This window comes from Rhincodon typus, chromosome 20, assembly GCF_021869965.1.
Source record: "Rhincodon typus isolate 14 chromosome 20, sRhiTyp1.1, whole genome shotgun sequence".
Taxonomy (NCBI): Eukaryota; Metazoa; Chordata; class Chondrichthyes; order Orectolobiformes; family Rhincodontidae; genus Rhincodon; species Rhincodon typus.
Genome location: NC_063351.1, coordinates 38,383,562 through 38,408,005, shown reverse-complemented (window position 1 = coordinate 38,408,005; position 24,444 = coordinate 38,383,562). Strand labels below are relative to the sequence as shown.

Sequence of the window (24,444 nt, the reverse complement as noted above, 5' to 3'; positions counted from 1 at the left end):
CATTTTATTAAAAATTCTAAGTTTCACATCTTATTCTAATTATTCCAGACTCGTCGCAATTTGTCTATTAAGCCAAAATTATTGAAATCTCCACAGACATCAATCAGATAGGAAGGCTTATGCAGCTCATTTGCACTTACCAAGGCCACTGTCACTTCATTGGAAAGGAAGTGGCACAAACTAGCAGCTGTGCGAATAAGTCTTTCTTGGCTGACTGTTAGCTCCATTTGGCCTGGTTCTATGATCTTCTCCTTCAGAATAGCATACAGAGAACAGGCTGAAATACAGTGAAAGAAAGAATGAGAATTGGCTAGAAATAGGACAGTGAAACTGCTACTTGTTCAGTTCTAAAAAATTATACTCAAAGACATTTCTTAGGTTGCCTCAGAAACTTTTTGTTATCATAAAAAGAAACAAAGCACATATCAATTTTCATTCCATTTCACTTTGCCAAAATTTACTGATGTGCGGTACAAACACTGACAAATGGAAGTGAACCCATTGGAAATTGTATGCTGAAAGACCTAATGCTGCTTTTATATATTACTCTAGTTAATTAAGTTGAAAAATAAGTTTATCAACTAAACTCCAACAGTCTAGTGATAAAAGGCTACTTTCTTTCCATTTTTGCAAAGACACGTTGGTCAGACCTCAATTGAAACACACTGTGCTCAGTTTAGTAGGGCAAGAACATATGGTGTTATGTGTGTGGCATCCAGGAGCCCTAGCAAAATTGGAGTCAACTGGAATCAGAGGGAAAATCTCAACCAGTTGAAGTCATACCTGGCACAAAGGAAGATGGCTGTGGTTGTGGGAGGTCAGTCATCTCAGCTGCAGGACATCTCTGCAGGAGTTCCTCAGGATAGTGTCCTAAGCCCAACCATCTTCAGGTGCTTCCTCAATGATTTTCCCTCCATCGTAAGGTCAGAAGCAGTCCATGTCCAATTGTCCAAGTCCGGATAATATTGAGGCTTGGGCTGACAGCGACAACTAACATTCGTGCCACACAAATGTCAGGCAATGAGCATCTCCCATAACAGACAATCTAACCACTGCCCTTTGACATTCAATGGCATATCGTTACTGAATCCCCCACTAAAAAACATCCTGGAGTTACCATTGACTAGAAATTCAACTGGATCAGCCATACAAACACAATGACTACATGAACAAGTAAGAGGCTAGGAATTCTGCAGTGAGTAACTCACCTCTTGACTACCCAAAGCCTGTCCACAAGGCACAAATCAGGAGTGCATTAGAATGCTCCCCACTTGTCCAGTTGAGTGCAGCTCCAACAACACTCAAAAAACTTGACACAATCCAAGATAAAACAACCCACTTGATCAGCACCACATCCTCAAATATCCACCACCAATGCTAAGGAGCAGCAGTGTGTAGCATCTACAAGATGCACTGCAGAAATTCACCAAAGTTCTAAGGCAGCGCCTTACAAATCCATGACCATTACCACCTTAGAAGGTGTTAGGGGCAAGGTATTGGCATGGATAGAAATTGGCTTACTGGCAGAAGGTAGAGTAGGGATAAAGGGATCTTTTTCAGGATGGCAGTCGGTGACTAGTGGAGTTCCGCAGGTGTGTGTGTTGGGACTACAACTATTCCAGTTAGACATGAACGATCTGGACAAAGGAACTGAGGGCATTGTTGCTATGTTTGTAGATGAGACAAAGATAGGTGGAGGGGCAGATAGTATTGAGAATGTGGGGAGGATGCAGAAGGACTTGGATAGGTTGGAGAGTGGGCAAAGAAGAGGCAGATGGAATACAATGTGAGCAAGTGTGAGGTGATACACTTTGGTAGGAAGAATAGAAGGACAGATTATTTTCTAAATGGGGAAAGCTTTGGAAATCTGAAAAATAAAGGGAGTCCTGGTTCAGGATTCTCTTAAGGTTAGCATCCAGGTTAGTTGGCAGTTAGGAAGCCAAATGTAATGTTAGCATTCATTTCAAGAGGCTTAGAATACAAGAGCAGCGATGTACAGCTGATGCAGTAGAAGGCTCTCATCAGGCTGCATTTGTGCAGTTTTGGGCCCCAAATCTAAGGAAGGCCATGCAGGCCATGGAGCGGGTCCACGGAGGTTTACTAAGAATAATCCCAAGGATGAAGGGGTTGTCATTTCAGGAATGAATGAGGATTCTGGATCTGTATCTGATGGAGTTTAGAAGGATGAGGGGGATCTGGTTGAAACTTACAAAATACTGACAGGCTTGGATAGAATGGACATGGAGAAGATGGCTCCAATAGTAGGAGAGACTAGAACCCTTTAGAACTGAGATGAGGAGGAATTTCTTCAACCATAAGGTGGTGAATCTGTGGAATTCTGCCACAGAGGGCCATGGAGACCAAGTCATTAAGTGTATTTAAGACAGAAAAAGACAGGTTCTGGTAAGAGAATCAATGGTTATGGGGAGAAGGCAGGAGAACAGGGTTGAGAAATATATGTGCTATGGTTGAATGGCGCAGCAGATTCAATGGGTTGAATAGCCTAATTCTGCTCCTATGTCTTATGGTTCAAGGGCAGCAGATACTTGGGAACACCACCACCTGCAAGTTCCTTTCTAAGCCACTCACCATCCTGACTTGGAAATATACTGGCATTCCTTTGGTGTCATTGGTACAAAATCCTGGAATTCTGTCTCTAACAGCGTTGTAGGTTTAACTACAGTACATGGATGGCAGCAGTTCAAGAAGATACCAACTTCTCAAGGGCAACCACTGATGGGAAATAAATGCTGACCCAGTCAGCAATGCCAACATCAGATGTGTGAACATAAAAATAGGAACAGAAGTAGGCCACTTCACCTTAAGCCTCCGCTGCTATTCAGTATAATTCCTGATCATAAATTCCAGCTTCCCGAACTACAGTCATATTCCTTAATTCCCTTAATGTCCAAACCTCTACACCCACACACCTCTGTGAAAAATAACTTCAAGGATCCACATTGCTTTTGGTCTTGGATAAACCTTTCATTCTGTTGATACTTGTGATGAAGGGATTGAGCTATGAGTACAAGGGGAGGTAATTCAGCCAATTATTCTTGTGTGGTAGCTTTGAAAGAATATCCAATTAGTCCAATTCCTTCATTCTTTGCATTAAGCCTGAGAAAGATTTCCATAAAAGGTGAACTAATTGAATTGTTTGAAAAAATGAAGGAAATTGGCTATATAAATATATTTCACACTTTTCATTATTAATGCTTTAATGGGTATGCAATTGTGGAATCAAAATTCACCCCCATAATTTTCCATCAAATTCAGAAACGTACATATTTTAAATATACTTTGCACTATTACCAAGACTCATTGAGATTTTCCAATTTTATCATTTGTTTTGTAGCTTGTACAAGGCTCGAATATTATGCTTGTCTAAGTAGATTAACTGGAAATTAATTCAAAACAATCAATGAATAGAAGATGCTGCTAACTGCCATCTAGTGCTGATGCTTTGAAATTTAGCACTTACCAAGTATTGCTTCGGTGAGAAAAACTTGGAAGATACCATTGCTGTAGAAATTCAGTTCAAACAAGGCTGGAATTGTTGTAGTTGGAGCAATAAAGAACTCACTATTGCGACGGGAGCTTCTGACATTGACACATTCTCCCAGTAAATGCAGTGCATGCATAACAACGTCTTCAGAATTTCCAGAGAAGCCCAAATCAAAATCCCGAGCTAACACCACCTCCTTCATACAGAAGAAATCTTCCACTAACTTTGATAAATGGACACCCTGAATAAAAGCAAGGAGTCGGGAAAAATAAGTCTCTAATTAAGTCAAGACCTTACCAAACACATTATGAAGGAGATGCAAAATAAAAAATGAAAGAACTGCGGATGTTGTAAATCAGGAACAAAAACAAAGTTGCTGGAAAAGCTCAGCAGGTCTGGCAGCATCTGTGAAGGAAAAAACAGAGTTAACAGCACCAGACATGAAACGTTAACTCTGTTTATTTCTTCATAGATGCTGCCAGACCTGCTGAGCTTTTCCAGCAAACTTGGTTTTTGTTCATGAAGGGGATGCAATTTATTTTAGAGAGAGCAGGCAAATCAGATTAAAATCATACATTTAACTTAACAAAGGGCTGCGGCATTCCCGATTTTGATGATTTTCCTCTTTTAACTGGGGAATCACTATAACAAGACAGTAAAACTACTTTACACAGTAGGGGATGGTCAGTTCAGTTAGTTTGCAGTGCAAAATAACACCAAGAGTATGGGTTCATCTTCCCATACTGGCTGAGGTTACCATGAAGGTCCTGCCGTCTCAACAGCTCCCCTTGCCTGAGGCATGGTAACCCTAAGATCAAACTGCTACCAGTCATCTATCTCTCTCTCTCTCTAATGAAAGAGCAACTCTATGAGAGAAGCTAAAATCTAAGTAACTCATATTACCAGTCTCAAACACTCCTTGTGCTAATTACACTGAGTTGCTTCACGTGGGAGTTAAAATTCTCCAATTTCTGCTTTGAACTCCCTCTAACTTTTCAAGAAGCAACCCACGAAGTAATAAGGAATACTGGAGAGTGGTGCAAACTTTTACTCAATTATGAAACAGGTCTATAGTTCACACACAGTCAAACAGGTTTACAGAACAGAAAAAGGCCCTTTGACCCAACATGTTCGCAGTTAAAAACAAGCACCCCATTATTCTAATCCCATTTTCCAGCCCTTGGCTCATAGTCATGTATGCCTTAGCATCACAAGTGCACCCGAGTGCTTCTTAAATGTTACAAGGGGTCTTGGTTCTACCACCCTTACAGGCAGTAAATTCCTGACTTCCACCACTGTCTGCGTGAAAATATTTTTTCTCATAACCCCTCAAAACCTCCTGTCCCGTACCTTAAATTAATGTCCCCTGGTCATTGATCCCTCCGCCCAGGGGAAAAGTGCCTTCCTGTCTACTCCATCTATGCTTCTCATAATTTTATACATTTCAGTCATATCTCCCGCCAGTCTCCTCTGCTTTCAGGATAACAACCCCAGTCTATCCAATCTCTCCTCATTAGTGAAACTCTCAAGCCCAGATAACATTCTCCGCTGCACTCTCCATATGCTATCACATTGCTCCTAATAATGTGGATTCCACAATGGCACACAATACTCTACCTGTGGCCTAACCAACATTTTTTACACAGACTCAGTGTTCCTTACAATCACAGAGTCATACATGAGATGTTCCACAATTGTTACTTGGGTCACGATGCTTATGAAACAAAAATTTCACTCAACCTCTCGTTATAATACCTATTCTGCATATGCAATGCTGATATTTCAAAGAGATATTAAAAAAAACAAAATCTGTACTTTCTTTTCAGCTATCTAATGCAGGATTTGCTCCTAATACAAGTATAATTATTAACTGATTTAATTAATGGAGCAGAGAAGATTATGAGGTGAATTTGTTGAAGTGTTCAAAATTATGAACAACAGAACGATATTCTGTTTCTACTACTTGGTAAGTCAGTAGCTAGGGATCACAATTTCAAGATTGTCAGCAACAGAGCTAGGAGTGAGATGAGGAGAAACTTCTTTAATCAGAGTTGTCAGGATTTGGAATGCTCTGTCTGGGAGAGTGGTGGAGGTTGATTCCATAAGATAATAAAATAGAGCTGGCTTTATATATTTGAAAGTAACAAATTGAGAAGGGCTACGTGGATAGGGCTAGAGAGTGGGACTAGCTCTTTCAGGAATCATGTACAGACATGATGGGTTGAATGGCATCCTTCTTTACTATAAAATTCTATGATTTTATAATGTGTGGCTGGATTGTGATTGGTAATGCCTGTAAAGTTTGTCAATGACAATCATGAAGCGCTCTATATCTATTCTACTGGATGCAGGACTACAGTTGCAAATTGCAAAGAATCTTATTGTAAATGGAATAAGGCAGATATTAGAATTACCTGACGTATTTTAACTTACTTCAAAATATCAAAATTTTATTTTTTTAAAAATGCAGCTCTTCATTGCGCATGCATATTTACTTTTTGACATTTTTAGCAAATGTATTTACAATTACTAGACTCCACACATGGACAAACTTTTTGCATGACAGTCTGATTTATTTTGTGTGTCTGCAAAATTCAACATTGCTGGTGCCAAATAGGGAACTTGAAGATGTTGCCATCTCCAGTTTATGTTCCCACGTGTAAAGCTTCATGCAAAGAAACGACAAAGATTTAGTCCAAGTAATTTAAGGGCATGTGATACGCAATTTCAAAGTCATCCATCTGCACACACTTATCTCTGCAGTTGGACTAAAGTCCTCCAAAGTAACATACTTAATAACACTTGTATCTTTTGCACATGGTAGCACTTGTCATCCTCAATACATGGCTCACAAATGAAAAGCTCTCACCTTTCTGTGCCTGTAAAGCAGCAAACATGCAACAATGTGAGTGGACATCACAGCAGAACATCTACTGGCAGCTGGAATTTATGAATCAAACAATGAAGTATAAATACAATGCCTAAATCAATTTGTAGACAATTTATACACTGATCAACAAATTCATGATCAACGTCTACTAAATATTCTTAAATGTATTTGCTACAAGTTTCTTTCTAAAATGAAACCAGGATGAGTAATGACTGAAAGATTTGCTGATTGTAACTTTTAAAGGAGACTAGAAGAATGAGGAAAAATGAGGAAGATGGCAAAATATTCCCCCTCAAATAATTTGGAAAGAAATCAAATTAAATTTGCATGTTTTTCTCTTCCTTTTATGTAGGCAATGAAATATACTGAAACATAACAGGTACTAATATCTTGCTAATACCTTCGTGAACTACCTGTGCCTGAACTGACAGAGTGTACGTCAGAAAGCTGTTCAACTGAGAGATGGTCACATGCATGATGAGCTGAGTTTGATCCTTTACCATCCCATGTAGACTGAGAACAGCAAACATGAAGGGAACTACTGAATATCACTCACTTGCCCAACAGGTCAATTATAGAATAGCCACTGCTATCTTACCTGACAGTGCTATTGCATTATAGCATCACATAAAAATTAAGAGGTCAGAAGCAGACCATTCGACTCAATTGGCCTATGCCAGTTAAGGCTGAAGGTTGAGGGAGAGGCATGACACTCCTCCAGTTCTACCATCTAACAGTTTCAATATATCCTACTACAGCATTCCTTCACCCTTGTGAATTTATCTGACTTCCCTTATGTGCATTTATGCTATTCAACTCAACTACAAAATGTGGTAGGAAGTTCTATTTCTATGTATTTAACTACAATTTTTCTTTGCATTGCTGATTCATAAAATAGCATTTTATTTTATTTCAGGTAAACAGACAGCAAGTATAATTTGAAAGTTCCAAAAAACATCAATATTCAAATAATTACAGTGTACACCTACTGAATAATGCATGTTTAGCCACATTGGAAATCAGTTGACGCCTGTATTGTTCATCTGAAAAATCTCTGGCATTTATAATTGGAACCTGATCAGGATCAGCATAATCAAGGCCCGGTCTGTATGGAAAAATACAGAGCAGAGTGGAATAACATATCAATGAAATAACTACTATATTGTTATTTAAGATAAAGCAGAAAATTATGAAAATACTGTGAAGCAGATCAGATATCAATGATCAAAAAGGAACCCAAAACAACCTAGATTAAAGTGTAAATTATGTTTTTACACAAAAATTGTCTTTTAGCTCTTTGTAAGCCTCAGTTCACGAGTACTTTCTCTCATAATGGTGCAAAGTTTTAATAGTACAATCATTTCTTGGAAAGTTGAACAAGCTACCATTCAAAAACAATTGATGCTTCTGAAAAATCCTTCAGAGACTGTTAATTAATGCAGCACAGAACTGCAACAATAGAGGTCCCATGTAGGGTGACATAATGAGATTAGCTCACAGATTCACACCTGTAACTCCTCACAGACTTAATTCCCAATCTGAGTCAAACAACCCGAAGGACACAGCAAGTAAAAGTAAAATTTCCTGGTGTTGGAGCTACAGATCAACACTAGTAGTGGTGGGGCCCCTCTTGTGGCATATTGGTAGTGTCCCTGGACCGCAAGGCCTGGGTTCAAGTCCCACCTGCTCTAGAGGTATATAATAACATCTCTGAACAGGTAGATGAGGAAAAAAATAAAGGTTATATAATTTAAAAAACACTAGAAGAGGCCTGGAAACAGACTGCCTTAATTGTTGGCCAGTGTATGGCATTCATTTGAAGAATAAGGAATTAAATCAAAATGCACCGGGGAGAAATGAAATGGCACCATACATTAGCTTCCAACATAAAATAACTTTCAGAGGCAACAAATCCTGATGAAAAACCTTTCTCAATCATATTGCTGCGGAAGCAGTAAGAAGTAGAGTCATCTGCTACCAATTTCAGAGGCACCATCTGTAACAAATCAGTATTTATATCACTGAATCTGAACCTGTGGGGTCCTGTGGCACAGTTGTGGTGTCACTACTTTTCAGCCAAAGGGCTTGGATTCAATTCCCACCTACTCCATGGTTATATCTGGACAAGTTGATTAAAATATCTCAGAGGGACTGTTGTGGTGCATGGTATTGTCCCTAATCTAAGCCAGGGAGCCTGGGTTCAAGTCTCACCTGCTCCATAAGTGTGTAACATCATCTTTAAACAGGCTGATTAGGGACATATCCGATCCTGAAGCTCCTCTAGGAAAATTCCTACTATGCTAACTTGAATCATAGTGTAGTTTTTAAAGTCCTTTGCAAAAACTCACCATTTCCAAACAGGTCCACTTTCACCAATAGCAGTTTGTGCAGGCCAATGGGAATAATCATGCTTGCTGGTCTGATATGGGTAGACCTGTGCATTTCACTTGCAGTCTAAAAATAATATCTCCATAGGCAAGCCAGTTTGTTGGTGTGGGAGGCAGGACTAAAGTTCAAGGTGTGGATGGTAATCACATCTTTTGATTTTATTTTCCTTTATTCATTCATGGGATGAGGGTGTTGCTAGCTAGGCAGCATTTATGCCATCCTTAATTGCCCAGACACCAGTTAAGAGTCAACCACTTTGCTGTGGATCTGGAGTCACATGTGGGCCAGACCAGGTAAGGATAGCAGTTTCCTTCCCTAAAAGACATTACTGAACCAGATGGGTTTTTTCAACAATCAACAATGGATTCACGGCCATCATTAGACTCTTAATTCCAGATATTTATTGAATGCAAATTCCATCATCTGCCGCGGCAGGATTCAAACCTGGTTCCCAGAAAGTTATCTGGGTCTCTGGATTAACAGTCCAGCGATAATACAACTAGGGGTCATGATTTCAAGGTGAGAGGAGAAAAGTTTAAGGGAGATATGTGTGGAAAGTTCTTTACGCAGAGGGTGGTGGGTGCCTGGAACGCGTTGCCAGCGGAGGTGGTAGAGGTGGCCACGATAGCGTCATTTAAGATGTATCTAGACAGATACATGAATGGGCAGGGAGCAGAGGGATACAGATCCTTGGAAAATAGGCAACAGGTTTAGATAGAGGATCTGCATCAGCCCAGGCTTGGAGGGCCGAAGGGCCTGTTCCTGTGCTGTAATTTTCTTTGTTCTTTGTTCTTAGGTCATCGCCTCCCTCAAGAGGCAATGGACTACTGTGCATTTTTGACTAGAGGCTGCCATTGCAACAATCTACACGAGTGTACAATTGGTTTCATTTCAACAAATCAAATACCATAAATTCTTGCCTCTATTATCATAAATCTTACCTATCAGAGATAATATTCGGAAGGAGGATCTCCTCAAGGGAGACAGCAGCAGGCAATGGACGGTTCCTTTGAGCGTCGATATACTCCTGTAGTACCAAAAATTATATTACTTCCTTCACTTCCACTAACAGCAATCCTGGCACCTTTTAAATGAACTAATTTTTCAAATAAAATAGCAAGGAAATTTAAAGTGAACATCACTATTTGAATAGCATAATTTTGAAGCACTTACTTTTAAAAAGTTGGTGGCCAAGACAGTGGTGCCAAAACAATGACAATAAGGTGGTTTATTCTAGCAATAAACAAAAGCTTAACCCTTAAGGCAACATTCACAAGAAAGAACAAACTAGTTGGTGAAAGCACAGGGAGCACTGTCCAGATACAGGAGGGGCTCAAGTTTCTTTCTAGGTATTCAGAGGATCCAAAATTGTGCAACAACTCAATGATCGATGTAGAGGAAAAAAAAACAATATTCTTAGTGATCTTGCTTTGGGTTCTGAGAACATCAGCCATGTTCTTTCATATCTCACAACCCTTTTATGTTTTGTATTGTAAGCCATGTATTTCAACTGCACTGCAGTTTTGGCACTCCTAAATGGAAAATGAACAACAATTTATATATTTCAGGTCATAGTGGGAATAAATCAGTCTGTAGAATAGCTAGTTTGACAATATTGAATAGATCACATTTTTAAAGGGCTATATGCAGGAGACTGTCCCGTTTTCTCACTCACCTTAATAGAAAAAGGCTGTCCAAAGTCTACTCTGACACAGCCAAAGTTTTTACGAAGCATTCTGAAGACTCCTTGTGCAACACCCCAAAGACTCTCTTTCTTTTTAGGCTTTCCCTAGAAAATAGCACTTTTATTTACATATTTCAGGATACATAATTCAGGATTGAACCAGTTATTAAACTTTTAGTTTAAAAGAACATTGCAGGTTGCTTGCCATAAAACTAATAAATGCTGCAAAGTCTACCAGGTAGTTCTCGGTCTTCAAAATTATGTCAATAGATTTGGCTCCCATTAGTTCGTAAAACTAAGCAATTCGCCCGCTTCTCAATTTAAAAGATTCGCACAAATGCACAGGAAGGGAATAATCAACAGTAGTTAGATCTACATATAAAGTGAACTAACATACATGTTTAACAGTGAATATTTAAACAGCTGTCAAACTTCACTGACATTTCTCTTGGGTACGCATTCTCTATAAGATTAATGGTTAAAGTTTTGTAAGAAATGAGTGGTACAATGGGAACAGATGTTTCTTTCTACCATGATGCAATACTGCATCATTTATATTAAACAACCTGTAATAAATGTTTTCATTTTCAGCCAACACCATAGTAAAGTTTAAAAAAAAAATCTGCAAATGCACTCCTGACTATAATCAAAACAGCATAATGCTACTCACCAGCTGTTCACTGTTGTAATTGCCTTCGATGATCCGGTCATATGAGATTCCCACTGGAATAATCATAACATCGGTAACAGTGTTTTCATAAAGGCTATCGACCACAATAGAAAGAAGGCCCGTCATGGCCATGTATGGTTTACCACTCCGAGACCGTGTGCCTTCCACAAATATTTCCATAAATTGCTGCTGGCGGAGGAGTTCCCCAATGTACTACAAAATGGAACAGATAACATTCAAATAAAAATAGACCAGATGTATAATTACTTACTCATACACCATTGACTGGCCTTTCAACAATCCCTTGCACCTTTCATTATTGAACATATATTTTAGTTTGATATATTCTGAAAGAACTAATTGTTCCAGCAACAAAAAATATACTGATATACTAGATGTTCAGTTATGGACTAGTGGAACGCTTTTTATATTCTTTTATGGGATGTTGAGCGTCACTGGCCAAGCACACACCCAGGAAATCCTAGATAATAAGGGTCGAATCTTTCACCAGCACTAAAAATGTCAAAATTCATGTTCAGAAACTTCGTTTTGATAGAGTGGACTGCCGGGCAACACCTTAAATTCAGTTTACGTCTGGATTAAAAGTATACTTCAATCTGTGGGAATGCCAATAACACAAATTAATGCAACAAAAAAAAACTTCCCCTAAGACTTTGCACGCAGATAGGCATCAAAGTCCACTTTGTATTGAAAAAATAATAGAACTACAGTGCAGTGAAAGAGAAATCAATTCAGAACTTTTTCAACGCAAACGATCCACTTGTAACAGCAGTCATGAGATCCCATTACAGCAGCGTCGCAGTGTATATACACTGCTAATTCTTCCAAGAATTTGCTTCAACTCTGTACTATTCACATCAAAACGTACCACACGTAGGACGGCTCTATACAGAACATCCTTTCGTCCATCTGCACCAATATCCAACTTTCGACGGATGAAGAAGCCACCTAGTTTTCTTATGAGAGTGCTGAAAAATCAACAGGCACCATCTTAAAACAGGTAAATCAGAAGGTCCGCAACAAACTAGCTGTGACAGATCAATAACTTGAATTTTTCAGGCAACTAAAGACTCCTGAGCAGTTGAAGATCTTTGCAGCTTCAATTTAAAGCTGCATTTTTTCCATTATGCTGTGTCAGAATAGTTGTTTTCACTTATGATCATATAGTTACATGCAATTTTAAAGGTTTATATTTTAAAACAAGTCACCAGGCTAGACCAGTAAATCAGACAATCACCTAACATCTTTTATTTATTGTGCTGTCACACAACAGATTTGCTACTTAAACACTGCTGCGATCAAGGCTAAGAGACACGAATAAGATGCAGTCTAAAACTACAAATACTTTCTTTCAACAACAAACTTTAAACTGAGCCTCGAACATACAAGCCACTGCCCCGGCGTCATATTTCCCTTTTCCACAACAAAAACTCTTCTGAATTTGTTTTGTAAGAATGCCAACTTATTAAAAAAATAAGTAATCTAAGGCTGCGAACACACATTCATCAATAACTTCATCAACTGTTCAAACATGTCCACAGAACTCTCAGAGTTTACAAAGAAAAGAGAATTTAATCCCATCAAAGAAAATACTAAAGTTCAAAGGATACTGATCCATTCCAACTTGTTTAATTAAATGGTGTAATTAAAATTTAGGTTTTAATCATAGAATCCCTACACTGCAGATAGAGGCCATTCAGCTAATTGAGACTGCACCAATCCATCAAAGAGCATCCCCACCACTTCTCCATCCCCATAACCCTGTATTTATCATGGCTTACCCACCGAGACTGTATATCCGTGGACACTACAGCATGGCCAATCCACCTAACCTGCACATCTTTGGACTATGGAAGGAAACCGGAGCACCCGGAGGAAACCCATGGCAAACACACGAACTCCACATAGACAGCCACCAAAGGCTGGAATCAAACTGGGTCCCTGGCACTGTGAAGCAACAGTGCTAACCACTGAGCCATCCTGCTGTTCCCATGGGGCATCATGGCCATTTTTCTCACCAAGGATTTTCTTTAAAAAAAATTAGTTAAACTCAAAATAACTTCTCTCCGTCTCAAAATTATGGATAAGGGAAGAAGAGTAGATATTTCATCCCTTTCAGGCTGCTCTACGTTGTTAACTGTGGCAGATTTGTCTTTTTAATTCCAATGTCTTGCTCTTTTTTTCATATCTATTATTGCTACTTTTAAATTAAAGTATTTATTGTTTTGTTAAACACCAACTGACATTATATAAGAATATAAGAAACGGAAGCAGGAATAGGTCATTCAGTCCCTGAAACCAAACCCACAATTCAACAAGATTACAGTTAATCTGTCCCAGACCTCAACTGCTCTTTTGTGCTTGCTATGCATAGCCCACAACATCTCAACATACCAAAAATGTATCCACCTCCTCTAAACATTTTCAGTCATCTTGCCTCCACAAATCTCTAGGGTAGAAAATTCCAGACAGTTACCACCCTTAGAAATTACTTTGCATCTCACTTAAATGAGTGTCCCCTTATTACATAACTATATCTCATAGTTTAAAATTCCTCATGAATGGAAATATCTTCTCGACATTTAATCTGTCAAGTCCCCTCAGAATCTCGTATGTTTCAATAAGGTAAAGTATGTTTCGGGGGGGGTGATGGCCTACTGGTATTATCGCTAGACTATTAATCCAGAGACCCAGATAGTGTTCTGGAGACCCAGGTTCGAATCCCGCCATGGCAGATGGTCAAATTTGAATTCAACAAAATTAACTGGAATTAAGAATCTAATGATGACCGTGAATCCATTGTCAATTGTCGGAAAAACCCATCTGGTTCACTAATGTCCTTTAGGGAAGGAAACTGCCATCCTTACCTGGTCTGGCCTACATGTGAATCCAGACCCACAACAATGTGGTTGACTCTTAACTGCCCTCTGGGCAATTAGGGATGGAGATAAATGCTGCCTAGCCAGTGACGTCCTCATCCCGTGAATGAATAAAGAAAAAAACAAGGTTATCCCTCATTCTTCTAACCTGTTAGCCATCTCTATAAGTGAACCTCTGCATCACAGGAATCAGTCCAGTGACTCCCTTTAGAATTGTTCCAATGCCGGTATATCCTTTTATCTAAATACAGGGACTAAAACTGTACATCATACTCCAAGTGTGGCCTCACTAATATCCTATACAGTTGCAACAAGACTGCTGAATTTCTATTGCGGTAACCCCTGAGCAATAAAGACCAAAATTCCATTTGCCTTCTTAATTACTTGCTGCACCTAATTCTGTTTCTATGACCTACTAAACAAAACTTCACATTTTTAAATTCCTAAATGTGAATTTTTTTGGAGCTTTGAAACAAACATATCTATAAGCAAAATCTAATAGCAAGTGTCTCATCAGATTTCAGACGTACAATGAGCTGTCTGGTGTATCTGTGCCAGCAGGGACCGAGTAGATGAAGAGAAATATCTTTGGATCAACTCGACTCACCTAAAAATTGGGATATTCAGATTATTCCCAGCAGCAATATGCGGTGCTTTGATATTATGACAGAACAGAATGAAAGTGAGCAGCAGATAATCAATATGAGATTTGTGAACTGGCAGAAAGATCAACGGGACATTCTGCTGTAGAGAAAGCAGAAAAGAGAAGATTAATGGACTATAAACTTTTATTTGAGCAAACTCTCAATAATAGGCAAAAGCTTGGTCAAATAAAAGCTGAATAAAAGTGGATACAAAAATCTATGTCATGCAATATATTCATCCTTTGTTTATTTTATCCATTGTAACAATAAATTAGATCCATGACAATTAGTGGTACATCTTATTTTGCCACAATTGCCTTGAACATAAGCTTGCAGTAATATCAGTATTCCTATTTTTTCAATGACAATATCATCACACAAACAGCATGGAGATCTGCAACACAATATATACACAGCAAATTAAAGACAGCATGTAGGCAAATTAATTCAAACTTTTAAAATCTCACTTCAAGCTGCAGATGAGTATTAACAACCCACAAATCCTTAATACCTATTTCTCAACGTCAACAATTCTTCATATAACATCCCTTTTAGTAAAGGAAAATAATTATACTATTGAACATGCCAAGGATAAATCCTATTAACAAGTTACAAATGAGATTTGAGAGTGTGATCAATCAAGTACCAACATAAAGTACATGTTGTTCTCTTTCAAACAGACAGATGTGAGGACAGTACTGGAGCCTAATGTCTATAGACATAAAAGCTTTCAGTTTACAGAGACATGCATTACAAATATTCACTTCTAAACCCAACAAGTTTCAATATGTTTCTATATAAGGCAACCAATTATTTTTAACTGACATGTTCAGATGTGCTATGACACCTCTGAGGCTCAGAGGCAGGTACTCTACAGGACCACTTAAACCCCCTATAGATATTACTAATTAACCTATCGAGACATGATACGATATCTTTGGAACAGGTGAAACTTGAGCCAAGACCAGTTAGCCCAGAAGTAGGGACTCTACTAATGCACCATAGAGCCCCTTTCATCCCTATATATATTGGAGCCCAAGTGGAGCAGTGGTAGTATCCCTATCCCAACTTGGGTTCAAGTCCCACTTGCTCCAAAGGTGTGTCATGATGTGTCTCAACAGATTGATTAAAAATATTTATAGGAGCCCAAGTCAGTCCCCAGTTAATGAGCACCTCCTGAATACAGTTAGATACTCAACTACTACAGGTAATGTGATCTACGATCAGCAACAAAGTAGCCCAGCAAAGAAAAAGCAAATGAAATAAACATGATTTGAGACAGGAAGAAATTGAGACTAAATTAATTTAAAATGTAAATTGAGACTAATTTAATTTAAAAGTAAATTTAAACAATGGTTAAAAATCATTCAAGCATTGCTCTTAATTTAGAATGTTATTTAAATACTTCAATTAGATTAGAATGTGAAAGTACTCTCAGTGTCCAATGCCACACAATTTACCAACCATGGGTATCAATCACTTTTAATTTAACTGACTACTCCCAAAGCACTTTTACACAAATGAATATAACTTGTATTTAAAGGATGAATCAGGTTTGGAACAATGCTGGTTACCATCAAATAAGATCCTCAAAGAATTGGAGGACTAGTTACAATATGACTTTACCTTCTTAGGTTAGAATATCTGTAATGCTTAAATTAACACTGTCACAAGCTAAATATAAACAGCTAGACTTTGTTCTTCATAGCTCAATGCAGAATACTTCTTTTCACTTTATGGTAACTCAATGTATGAAGTTAAATAACAAGATTTTTGAAATTCAGACAATGCTACTGAGCTGCCAATACTGTTTCATTGGGATTGCTTTATTAAAATTCAAATTGCTTAGTCTTATTGCACTTCTTGGTTGTATTCTTTCTCTCTCTCTCTCTTCTCCACCAAAACATTACTCACAACCACCATTCCCCAACCTGAAAAAGACTGCTGGCGTTCGCTCACATTTTCTTTGTTCTTAGTTGGCAAGGGTATGGCCTCGGCAGTGCTGAGGCTGCATTTCAACTGAGAAACTTCTTAGTAACATTCCAAATTAGCAAAGGAAAATAATGGAGCTAACACTTTGGTATTGCACTGATATGCAACTTTAAATAGTACACAGTGTGCCTTGGAAATCAAAACAGTGCAACTTTATATTAAGCACTGCGCAATGGAGAAGGCCAAGAGGTAAGGAAAATAATGCACATTACACAAGAACATCACATATAATTTGATCTCAAGACAGCATCATTGACAACGAAGATGACTTAAGTCTCACCCAGCATACATACTCCTGCAGGGGATCTTGTGTTTTAACAGTAGTATGACTGCCTCTAGGCAAGAGGGTTCAAATTCCACCCACTCCAGAGGTGTATCATATCATGTCTGAACAGGTTGATTAAAAGTATCTACCCATTCCTGAGCCAATCAGAATATGTGACAAAAAAATTATATTACACTATCTAACTATTTAGAAAAAAAGGAGATTTCAAATAAAAAAATGCTAAGGAAACTGCAGAAATCACCTCAAATTAATCCTCTTATTTCTTCAAGTTACTTAAATTTCCTCCTCCCTAGCAAAGACTTCTCTCAGATTAGCATCAGATAAAAAGTATTTGGGTCATGAGCATGCCTAGTCAGCTCACTACTCAATTATGCATCTATTAGCAACCCACTTCTAATTATAAACCATAATCATGACATTAGGGCAATAGTTTAGGAGTTAAAATTTGGACTGTTGAGAAACGAATGTTGGTTGCTAATTAATACACTGGTATTTTCTGAGTGATATTTTTATGATGATAGTGTTATAGGTTCATAGATTTTACTGGAAAAGTAACAAATGAGAAAAAGCTGAGCTTATTCAAAGTAAGCTTAACGCTTGGCATTTTCAAGGGCTCTGAATCCAAAGGAAACACTGAGAGATTGGTGTCAGGTCTTTGAACTACTTGTCTCTAGGGATGCTAAAGCTCAGCGAACAATAAGTAGATTTGAAGTGTTACAGCATCATCAGCAAATCATGCCAACTGGATACCTGAGCAACAACATGCTAAATGTCTATTGATTCCACGTAGAGCAAGTGAGCAAAGGTAAACAATTCATCAGAAGGCACCGCACAGGATCCAGGTGTTTCCCAACACAACAGGTAGTTACCCTTATCATTCTCACTCTACTCTTAGCAACTAACAAGCAAAGCAGATATAATTTCCTACTCAAGCACACTGCACTTCATTAAGTTTGCACTTATTTGTAATTGCTTACCTCTGCTGCAGCTTTTTTAACCATTTCCAGCTGCCCTTTGTGAATCTGAATGCTCCAAAAAAATCCATTGAACAGTTTTAGCAGCACCCAACCTGTTAGTCTTAAAAAAAAGGTTATTTACACAAACGTTTATTGGATGCAAATTACCCTTCTTTATTTCCCTTCTCTTCACCGAACCTGAAGCAAAAATCTTGTGACATTAATCGCGGTTCTGTACAGCGACTGATGGAAAATGCAAATGTCAAATGATTTGAGCATGGAAAATATTTTATTGTGAAATTGAAACATAGCCAGAACAGCCAGGGAGGGGGGTAGGTGAGAGGAAGACGGTGGTTCCTGCCATAGCTCAGCATGGCAGAGGGCAGGGGTTGCTGCCAAAGTTTTACAAGTGGGCTGTCATGACGTTTACAGAATGTACAACATTCAAAAGAATAAACAGCCTCAATCAATCTGGGGTGGTCCCATAAAATCTGGGACAGTTGGTCAGCCTTCCAGGACAGCTAAGACCGTCTATTACTGTTCTGACTGATCAACTAACTCAGCACTGATCAGAAATGGGACCTTTGCACACTCCGGTTCCAATGTATTTATGTAACAAGCCAGCAAGAGAAATCTGAACAGACTTCTGATGAATTATAAGAAGCTGTCAGCTGGTTACTGATTATAAATCTATTTGTTTTCTCTGAAGGAACAGATGAGAACACTATATGACAGGATTAGGATCTGTTGTGCCACCGCTTTCTGCTTATGTTGGCAATATTGTGATTTTGTGCAATGAATAGAATTTTTATCACAATGACCTTCCAAGTATCAAATGATATGATGATAGAGGGGGTGGATGGGAGGAGAGAAGAAACACAACAGGAAGAAAAGCATGAAAAGGGATAAAATAAAATGTAACAATGGCATGAATTTATGATACGCATGGTAGAACAAACCTGTTTGATCAGCTCATGACCTTGAATCCATTCCTGAAAAACGGTTTGCCACATACAATACCAGAGGACAAGATTAGAGTAAACTGTCAAATCACACTACTATGAAGCATTCTGTTGCAGCCATTTTTACCTTCAGTTTAACAGCTGTGAAAGCAAAAGGGTGGTAATCAACCTGTTTGTTACCCAGACGTTATCTGCCCAAAGGAACAGTAACTTCTATATCTCTACCAGAATTCTGAGCTTAGAAGATTGTTTGTCAGCTTGGTTCACTTGGCAGAATTCTTGCCCGAATGTGAAACCCATACTTGAAACTCTCAGTCAAGCATTCTGGCCCATGACAGGAGCTGCCACATTCGTGGACTGCATTGTCAAGGCGCAATCTTTCAGATCAGATGACCACCCAAATAGCCACTTTCAATGGAATATGACAGGAAAATTAATCCAGATAGTTTAAACATTATTTTAAATGTCTACATTAATTACAAATGAAAACTGGCAAAAGCAATGCTTTTGTTACTGTCTCAATTACCTGATCACAACAGGTGAAATATTGGCCACCATCTGCTGAAGGATTCCTCGAGCTTTTCTCTTTACTTTACTCACAGCTTTGGGCTCTGGCTGGGCAAGAGTTTCCACAGGCATTCTTTCAGCTACCGTATCCATAATAGCCTTTTGCACTCTAGTCAAAAGTTCACAGAATTAATTTCTTCTTTTAAAAAACTGTACATTTCCAAATAACAATGCTCTACTCTACTGTTTTAAAATGGTATTGCCAACACTTGTGATTAAGCTGTACAAAAGCAATTTTCATGCTCACATTACACTGAGAAATACGAGCGCCTAATGCGACATTTAAATTTCATGAACATTTTGATTGCATTGCAAATATTCTAGAGTATTTGGATATCTTGTTGGATACCTAGAACATGTTTGGTTGCAGAGCTCCTTGGCCTTCTCTCCCCGCCTCTCTTTCTTCCCTTCCCTTCTCCACACCTACTCCAACCAATTTCACTTTTTCCAATACATTGATGATATCAGTGCTGATGTCTGATGGAAAACATCACCAACATTCCTTCAAATGTCCGTTCCTCTCTCACCTTTGCACAAATTTTCTGCAACTGTACCGTTCCTCCACTTCTCTATCTCTATTTCTGAGGATAGTCTATCAACAAATATTCACTACAAGCCCACTGACATACTCAGCCAGCTCAACTATACACTTCCTTATACATCGCTTCCTGTAAGAACACCAATCCATTTTCCTAGTTTCTAACTCTTTATAATTTATGTTCTAAGGATTTAAGACTTCCACACTAATATTTCTGATTTTCCTCAATTTAGGATTCCCATCAATATATTTGACAGGGCCCTGCATCCTGCATTCTATTTATGACATTTCTGCTCTCACCTTTTCCTCCAAAGTTCCCCTTGTCCCCACGTTCCATATTCAGCTTTGTTACCTGCAGCATGATGCCACCACCAAACACAACTTCCCCTCTTCTCTAATCTCAGCATTCTGAATGGAACGTTCCCTCCACAGTCTGGCTCATTCCTTAAACACCCCATAACACCCCCTTTTTTCCCTTACATTTCAATGTAAGTGCTGTTTAACCTCCTCCTCCTTTCCTTACCTCCTATGGTTTCTGGATGTAAAATGATTACTTGTATTTCTTTCAATTAGTATATTGTATGCACTGCTCATAATGTAATCTGCTCTACATTGGGTAGGCCAAATGCAGATTGTGTGAATGTATTGCAGAATGCTTTCTTTCTACCTCAGCTTGACTTTTTTCTCCCCTTGTCCAGTCCCTTCCCACTTACCTTCATGATTTTTCTGACCTTCACATTAATTTCAGAATTTCCAGTCCTCTTCACCATGGACGTGCAAACCCTCTGAACGTCAATTCGCCATCATGATAGCCTTAGAGCTCTCCACCACCACTCTCCTCTACCTGGGCGAGCTCGTCCTCATGTTGAACAACTTCTCCTTTAACTCCACTCTCTTTCGTCAGATCAAAGGGGTGGCAATGGGTACCCTGCATGGGCCGCAGTTATGCCTGTCTCTTTGTGGAGTACATGGAACATTCCTTGTTCCGGTCCTACTCTAGCCCCCACCCACAACTCTTTCTCCAGTCCATCGATGACAACATCAGTGCTGCTTTCCTCTCCCATTTGGAATTTGAACAATTTATCAATTTCGCTTCAAATTTCCAGCCTGCTCTCACCTTCACCTGGTCCATCTCTGACTGCTCCCTTCCCTTCCACGAAACCTCTGTTTCCATTTCTGGAGATAGGCTAGCCACCAATATCCACTGCAATCTACAGTCTCACAGGTAACTGGACTATACATTCTCACACCCTGTTTCCTGTAAAGACTCCATTCCAGGCTCCTAGTTTCTCCATGGCATCTGTTCTGATGAAGCCACCATTGGCAGAGGAGCCTCGGAAAATCCAATTTTTTTCCTCAACCAAGGATTTGCCGCCATCAGGGTTGACAGGGCCTTTAGTCACATTTCACTCATTTCCTGCACTCCTGTCATTTTCACCATCCCCAGTGGGATACCACCACCAGACACATATTTCCCTCCTCTCAGTTGTCAGCATTCCGCAGGCACTGCTCCCTCCGGGATACCCTGGTCCATTCCTCCTCCATTCCCAACACCCCCCCACGACACCTTCCCATGCAATCGCAATACCTACTTGTTCACCTTCCCCCTCCTCGTTATGAAAGGCTCCGACACACTTTCTCTCAATTTACCTGTACTTCACTTAAACTAGTTTACTATAATTGCTGCTCATAATGTGGTCTTGTCTACACTGGGGAGATGAAACGCAGACTGGGCAACCACTTTACTGAACACCTAAGTCCTGTCTGCAAAAAATGACCCTCAGTTTCCAGTTGCCTGTTACTTCAAAATACCACTGTGTTCCCTGGCCAATATTTCTGCCTCAGCTTGCTGCAGTGCTCCAATGAAGCTCAGCACAAGTTAGAAGAACAACATCTCATGTTCTGCTTGGGTCCCTGCAGCTCAATATCAAGTTCAATAACTGAGAACCCGAACGCCTTCTTCCTTTACCTTTACCCATCCCCACACCTCAGGGTATCATGATAGGGACAGCTTTTAGCATAGCCGACCCATTTTCACCAACTGATGGTCCCCATTAGCAGCTTTTCTTTCTCTCTGGCAAAATATCATCCATCCCCTTGTCTGCCTAACTGTTATTCTCTCTCTGGGCTCCATCTCCACCCATCCGCTCACTCGTTCCATCGACTGCCCTCCTTCCCTCCACTGCACCCTCTCCCCCAAAAAGTCTGCGTCTTGTTTCCTTTTCTTTGCATATTTTGACCTCATTCATGCTCTTCCCTCTGTTTCTGACAGCAGCTGCTCTTCATTCTACTATTCACACCTCTTCTATGCACATCTTTTGTTTCCTTATTTGCCTCATTACTGCATTGCTTAACCCTGTACCACCAACTTTTTGGTGTCATTTAATCTCTCCCATTTACCACTTTATCACACATACTCTGTTCTGTTTTTTATCCAGCTTCTTCGATTGCACTTGTTTGAAATCTATCATGGAACTAATTTTTCCTGGGTGTGATGAAAGGTCATCAACCCGAAATGTTAACTCTGTTTTTTCTCTCTCCTCAGATGTTGTTTGGATCAGATCAAAGCTCTGCAGTCCTGGCACATCCCAGTTTTGAATGGTGGTGAACAATTACATAACTAACAAGAGAAGATGACTCCAAAAAAAATTGTATCCTCAATGATGGAGACAGCCCAGTACAACAGAGCAAACAACAAAGTTTTTGGAGGTAGAGCATTTGCAACCACCTTTAGCCAGAAGTGCTAAGTGAATAATATATTTCTGCCTCCTCCTGAGGCCTCTATCATCCTAGATGTCTGACAATTTGTTTGATTTCACATGAAAATGCAAGATTACTAAAGTCATTGAATATAGCAAAAGTATCAGCCCTAACAACATTCTAGTTGGCAAATGGAATTTTGGCCTTCATTGATGGAGAGGGGATTTCTTGTTTTAACCTTACAGGTTGTTTGTGAGGCCGTACCAGGTGTACAGTTTCGATCCCTGTATTTAATAAAGGATATACTGGCATTGGAGGCAGTTCAAAGGAGATTCACTAAGTTGATACTGGTCTGAAGGGACTGACTAGTCAAGACTGCTAAATGGTTAGGCTTTTATTCATTAGAGTTCTGAAGAATGAAGGGTGATTTTATTGCAACATACAAGATTTTGAAGAGGCTTAACAAGGTAGATGCAGAGAAGATATTATCACTAGAAAGGGAATCACAATAAGAGATATAGTTACTGATTAAGAGGGCACTCATTTAAAACTGAAGACATTTCTCTCAGAGGGTAGTGAATGCTAGGAATTCTCTAACCAGAGAGTTGTGGAGATGAGATCAATGAAAGAATTTGAAGAAGTGGTTGACAGTTATTTGAAATACTGGGGAATTGAGAACAATGATGAACTGGCATGAAACAGGAGTTAAGACCCAAGACAGATCAGCGTGATCTTATTGAGCGGCAGAGTAGGCTTGAGAGGCCCTGTTGCTCCTGTTTCTTATTGTTCTAAATTACTTCCTAACATTCTTTTCCCCAAGGAGAACAATTCCAACTCCTCCAACCTAAATAGCTGAAGTTCGTCATCCCTGGAACCATTCTTGGCACTTTCTCTGCACTTTTTTTAAACCTTCATACACTTCCTGAAGCATAATGCCCAGAAGTGGGCATAATTCTCCAGCTGAGGTCAAACTAGTGTTTTCTATAGTTTTAACTTGGCTTTTATACGTTATGCCCATATTGAAAAAGCCCAATATACCATATGCTTTATTTATTAAGCACTTTCAGCCTGTCCTGCCACCATCAATCCTTTAGATATATAACCCTATGTTCCCTCTGCTTTGACACCGCTTTAGAATTGTGTCCTTTATTTTATATTGCACTTTTACATTCGTTCAACTAAAATAAATCACTTCACAATTCTCTGAATCAAAATTTATCTGCCACTTGTCCACACGTTCAACTAACCTGCTTATGTCCTTTCTTGAAGCTCAACATTATCCTTCTCACAATTCAGTTTTGTATCATCTGCAAATTCTGAAATTCTGCCATGTACGTAAAGGTCTATGTTATTAATATTTATCAGGAACACCTAACACGGACCTGAGGAACTCCATGATTAACCTTCCTCCAGACTGAAAAGCAATCATTAACTATGACCCACTATTTCTAGCTCGGCTGGCAATTGAACTTTGGTGGTGTCATGTCTAAAATACCCGTGAACACTCACCTACAAAGAACGGGAATCTACCTAATTTAAAAGGGTTGCTGGCATCCACTGAATCCTACTTCAGTATGGATCAGCACCTGGAAGAAGGGGAGGGGAATTTTATGCAGGTATCAGGTGAGATTAAGTAACTCATGGGGATCATCACATGGGTGTCAGAGTAGACAGCTAGTGGGCTAAGCCTGAAACAAGCATGAGCCTCGTTTTGATGCAAAGAACTGGGATCCTACACCTTTTGTGAACTGCACCAATCTCA

At 39.3% G+C, this 24,444-nt stretch overlaps 1 protein-coding gene across 1 annotated transcript in view; it reads right to left on the bottom strand.

Annotated features, from left to right (window-relative positions):
- The window catches only part of LOC109920707 (glycerol-3-phosphate acyltransferase 1, mitochondrial), a 145,406-nt gene that overhangs the window by 80,797 nt on the left and 40,165 nt on the right, over positions 1 to 24,444 (bottom strand). The window contains exons 7-17 of the mRNA XM_048609210.1: positions 19,404 to 19,553; positions 17,937 to 18,036; positions 14,645 to 14,781; positions 12,027 to 12,126; positions 11,138 to 11,350; positions 10,459 to 10,572; positions 9,725 to 9,810; positions 7,385 to 7,500; positions 6,375 to 6,445; positions 3,482 to 3,746; positions 141 to 277 (exon numbers count right to left, since the gene is read on the bottom strand). Of these exons, the coding sequence (XP_048465167.1) occupies positions 141 to 277; positions 3,482 to 3,746; positions 6,375 to 6,445; positions 7,385 to 7,500; positions 9,725 to 9,810; positions 10,459 to 10,572; positions 11,138 to 11,350; positions 12,027 to 12,126; positions 14,645 to 14,781; positions 17,937 to 18,036; positions 19,404 to 19,553 (1,489 nt within the window). The remainder of the gene's footprint in view (positions 1 to 140; positions 278 to 3,481; positions 3,747 to 6,374; positions 6,446 to 7,384; positions 7,501 to 9,724; positions 9,811 to 10,458; positions 10,573 to 11,137; positions 11,351 to 12,026; positions 12,127 to 14,644; positions 14,782 to 17,936; positions 18,037 to 19,403; positions 19,554 to 24,444) is intronic.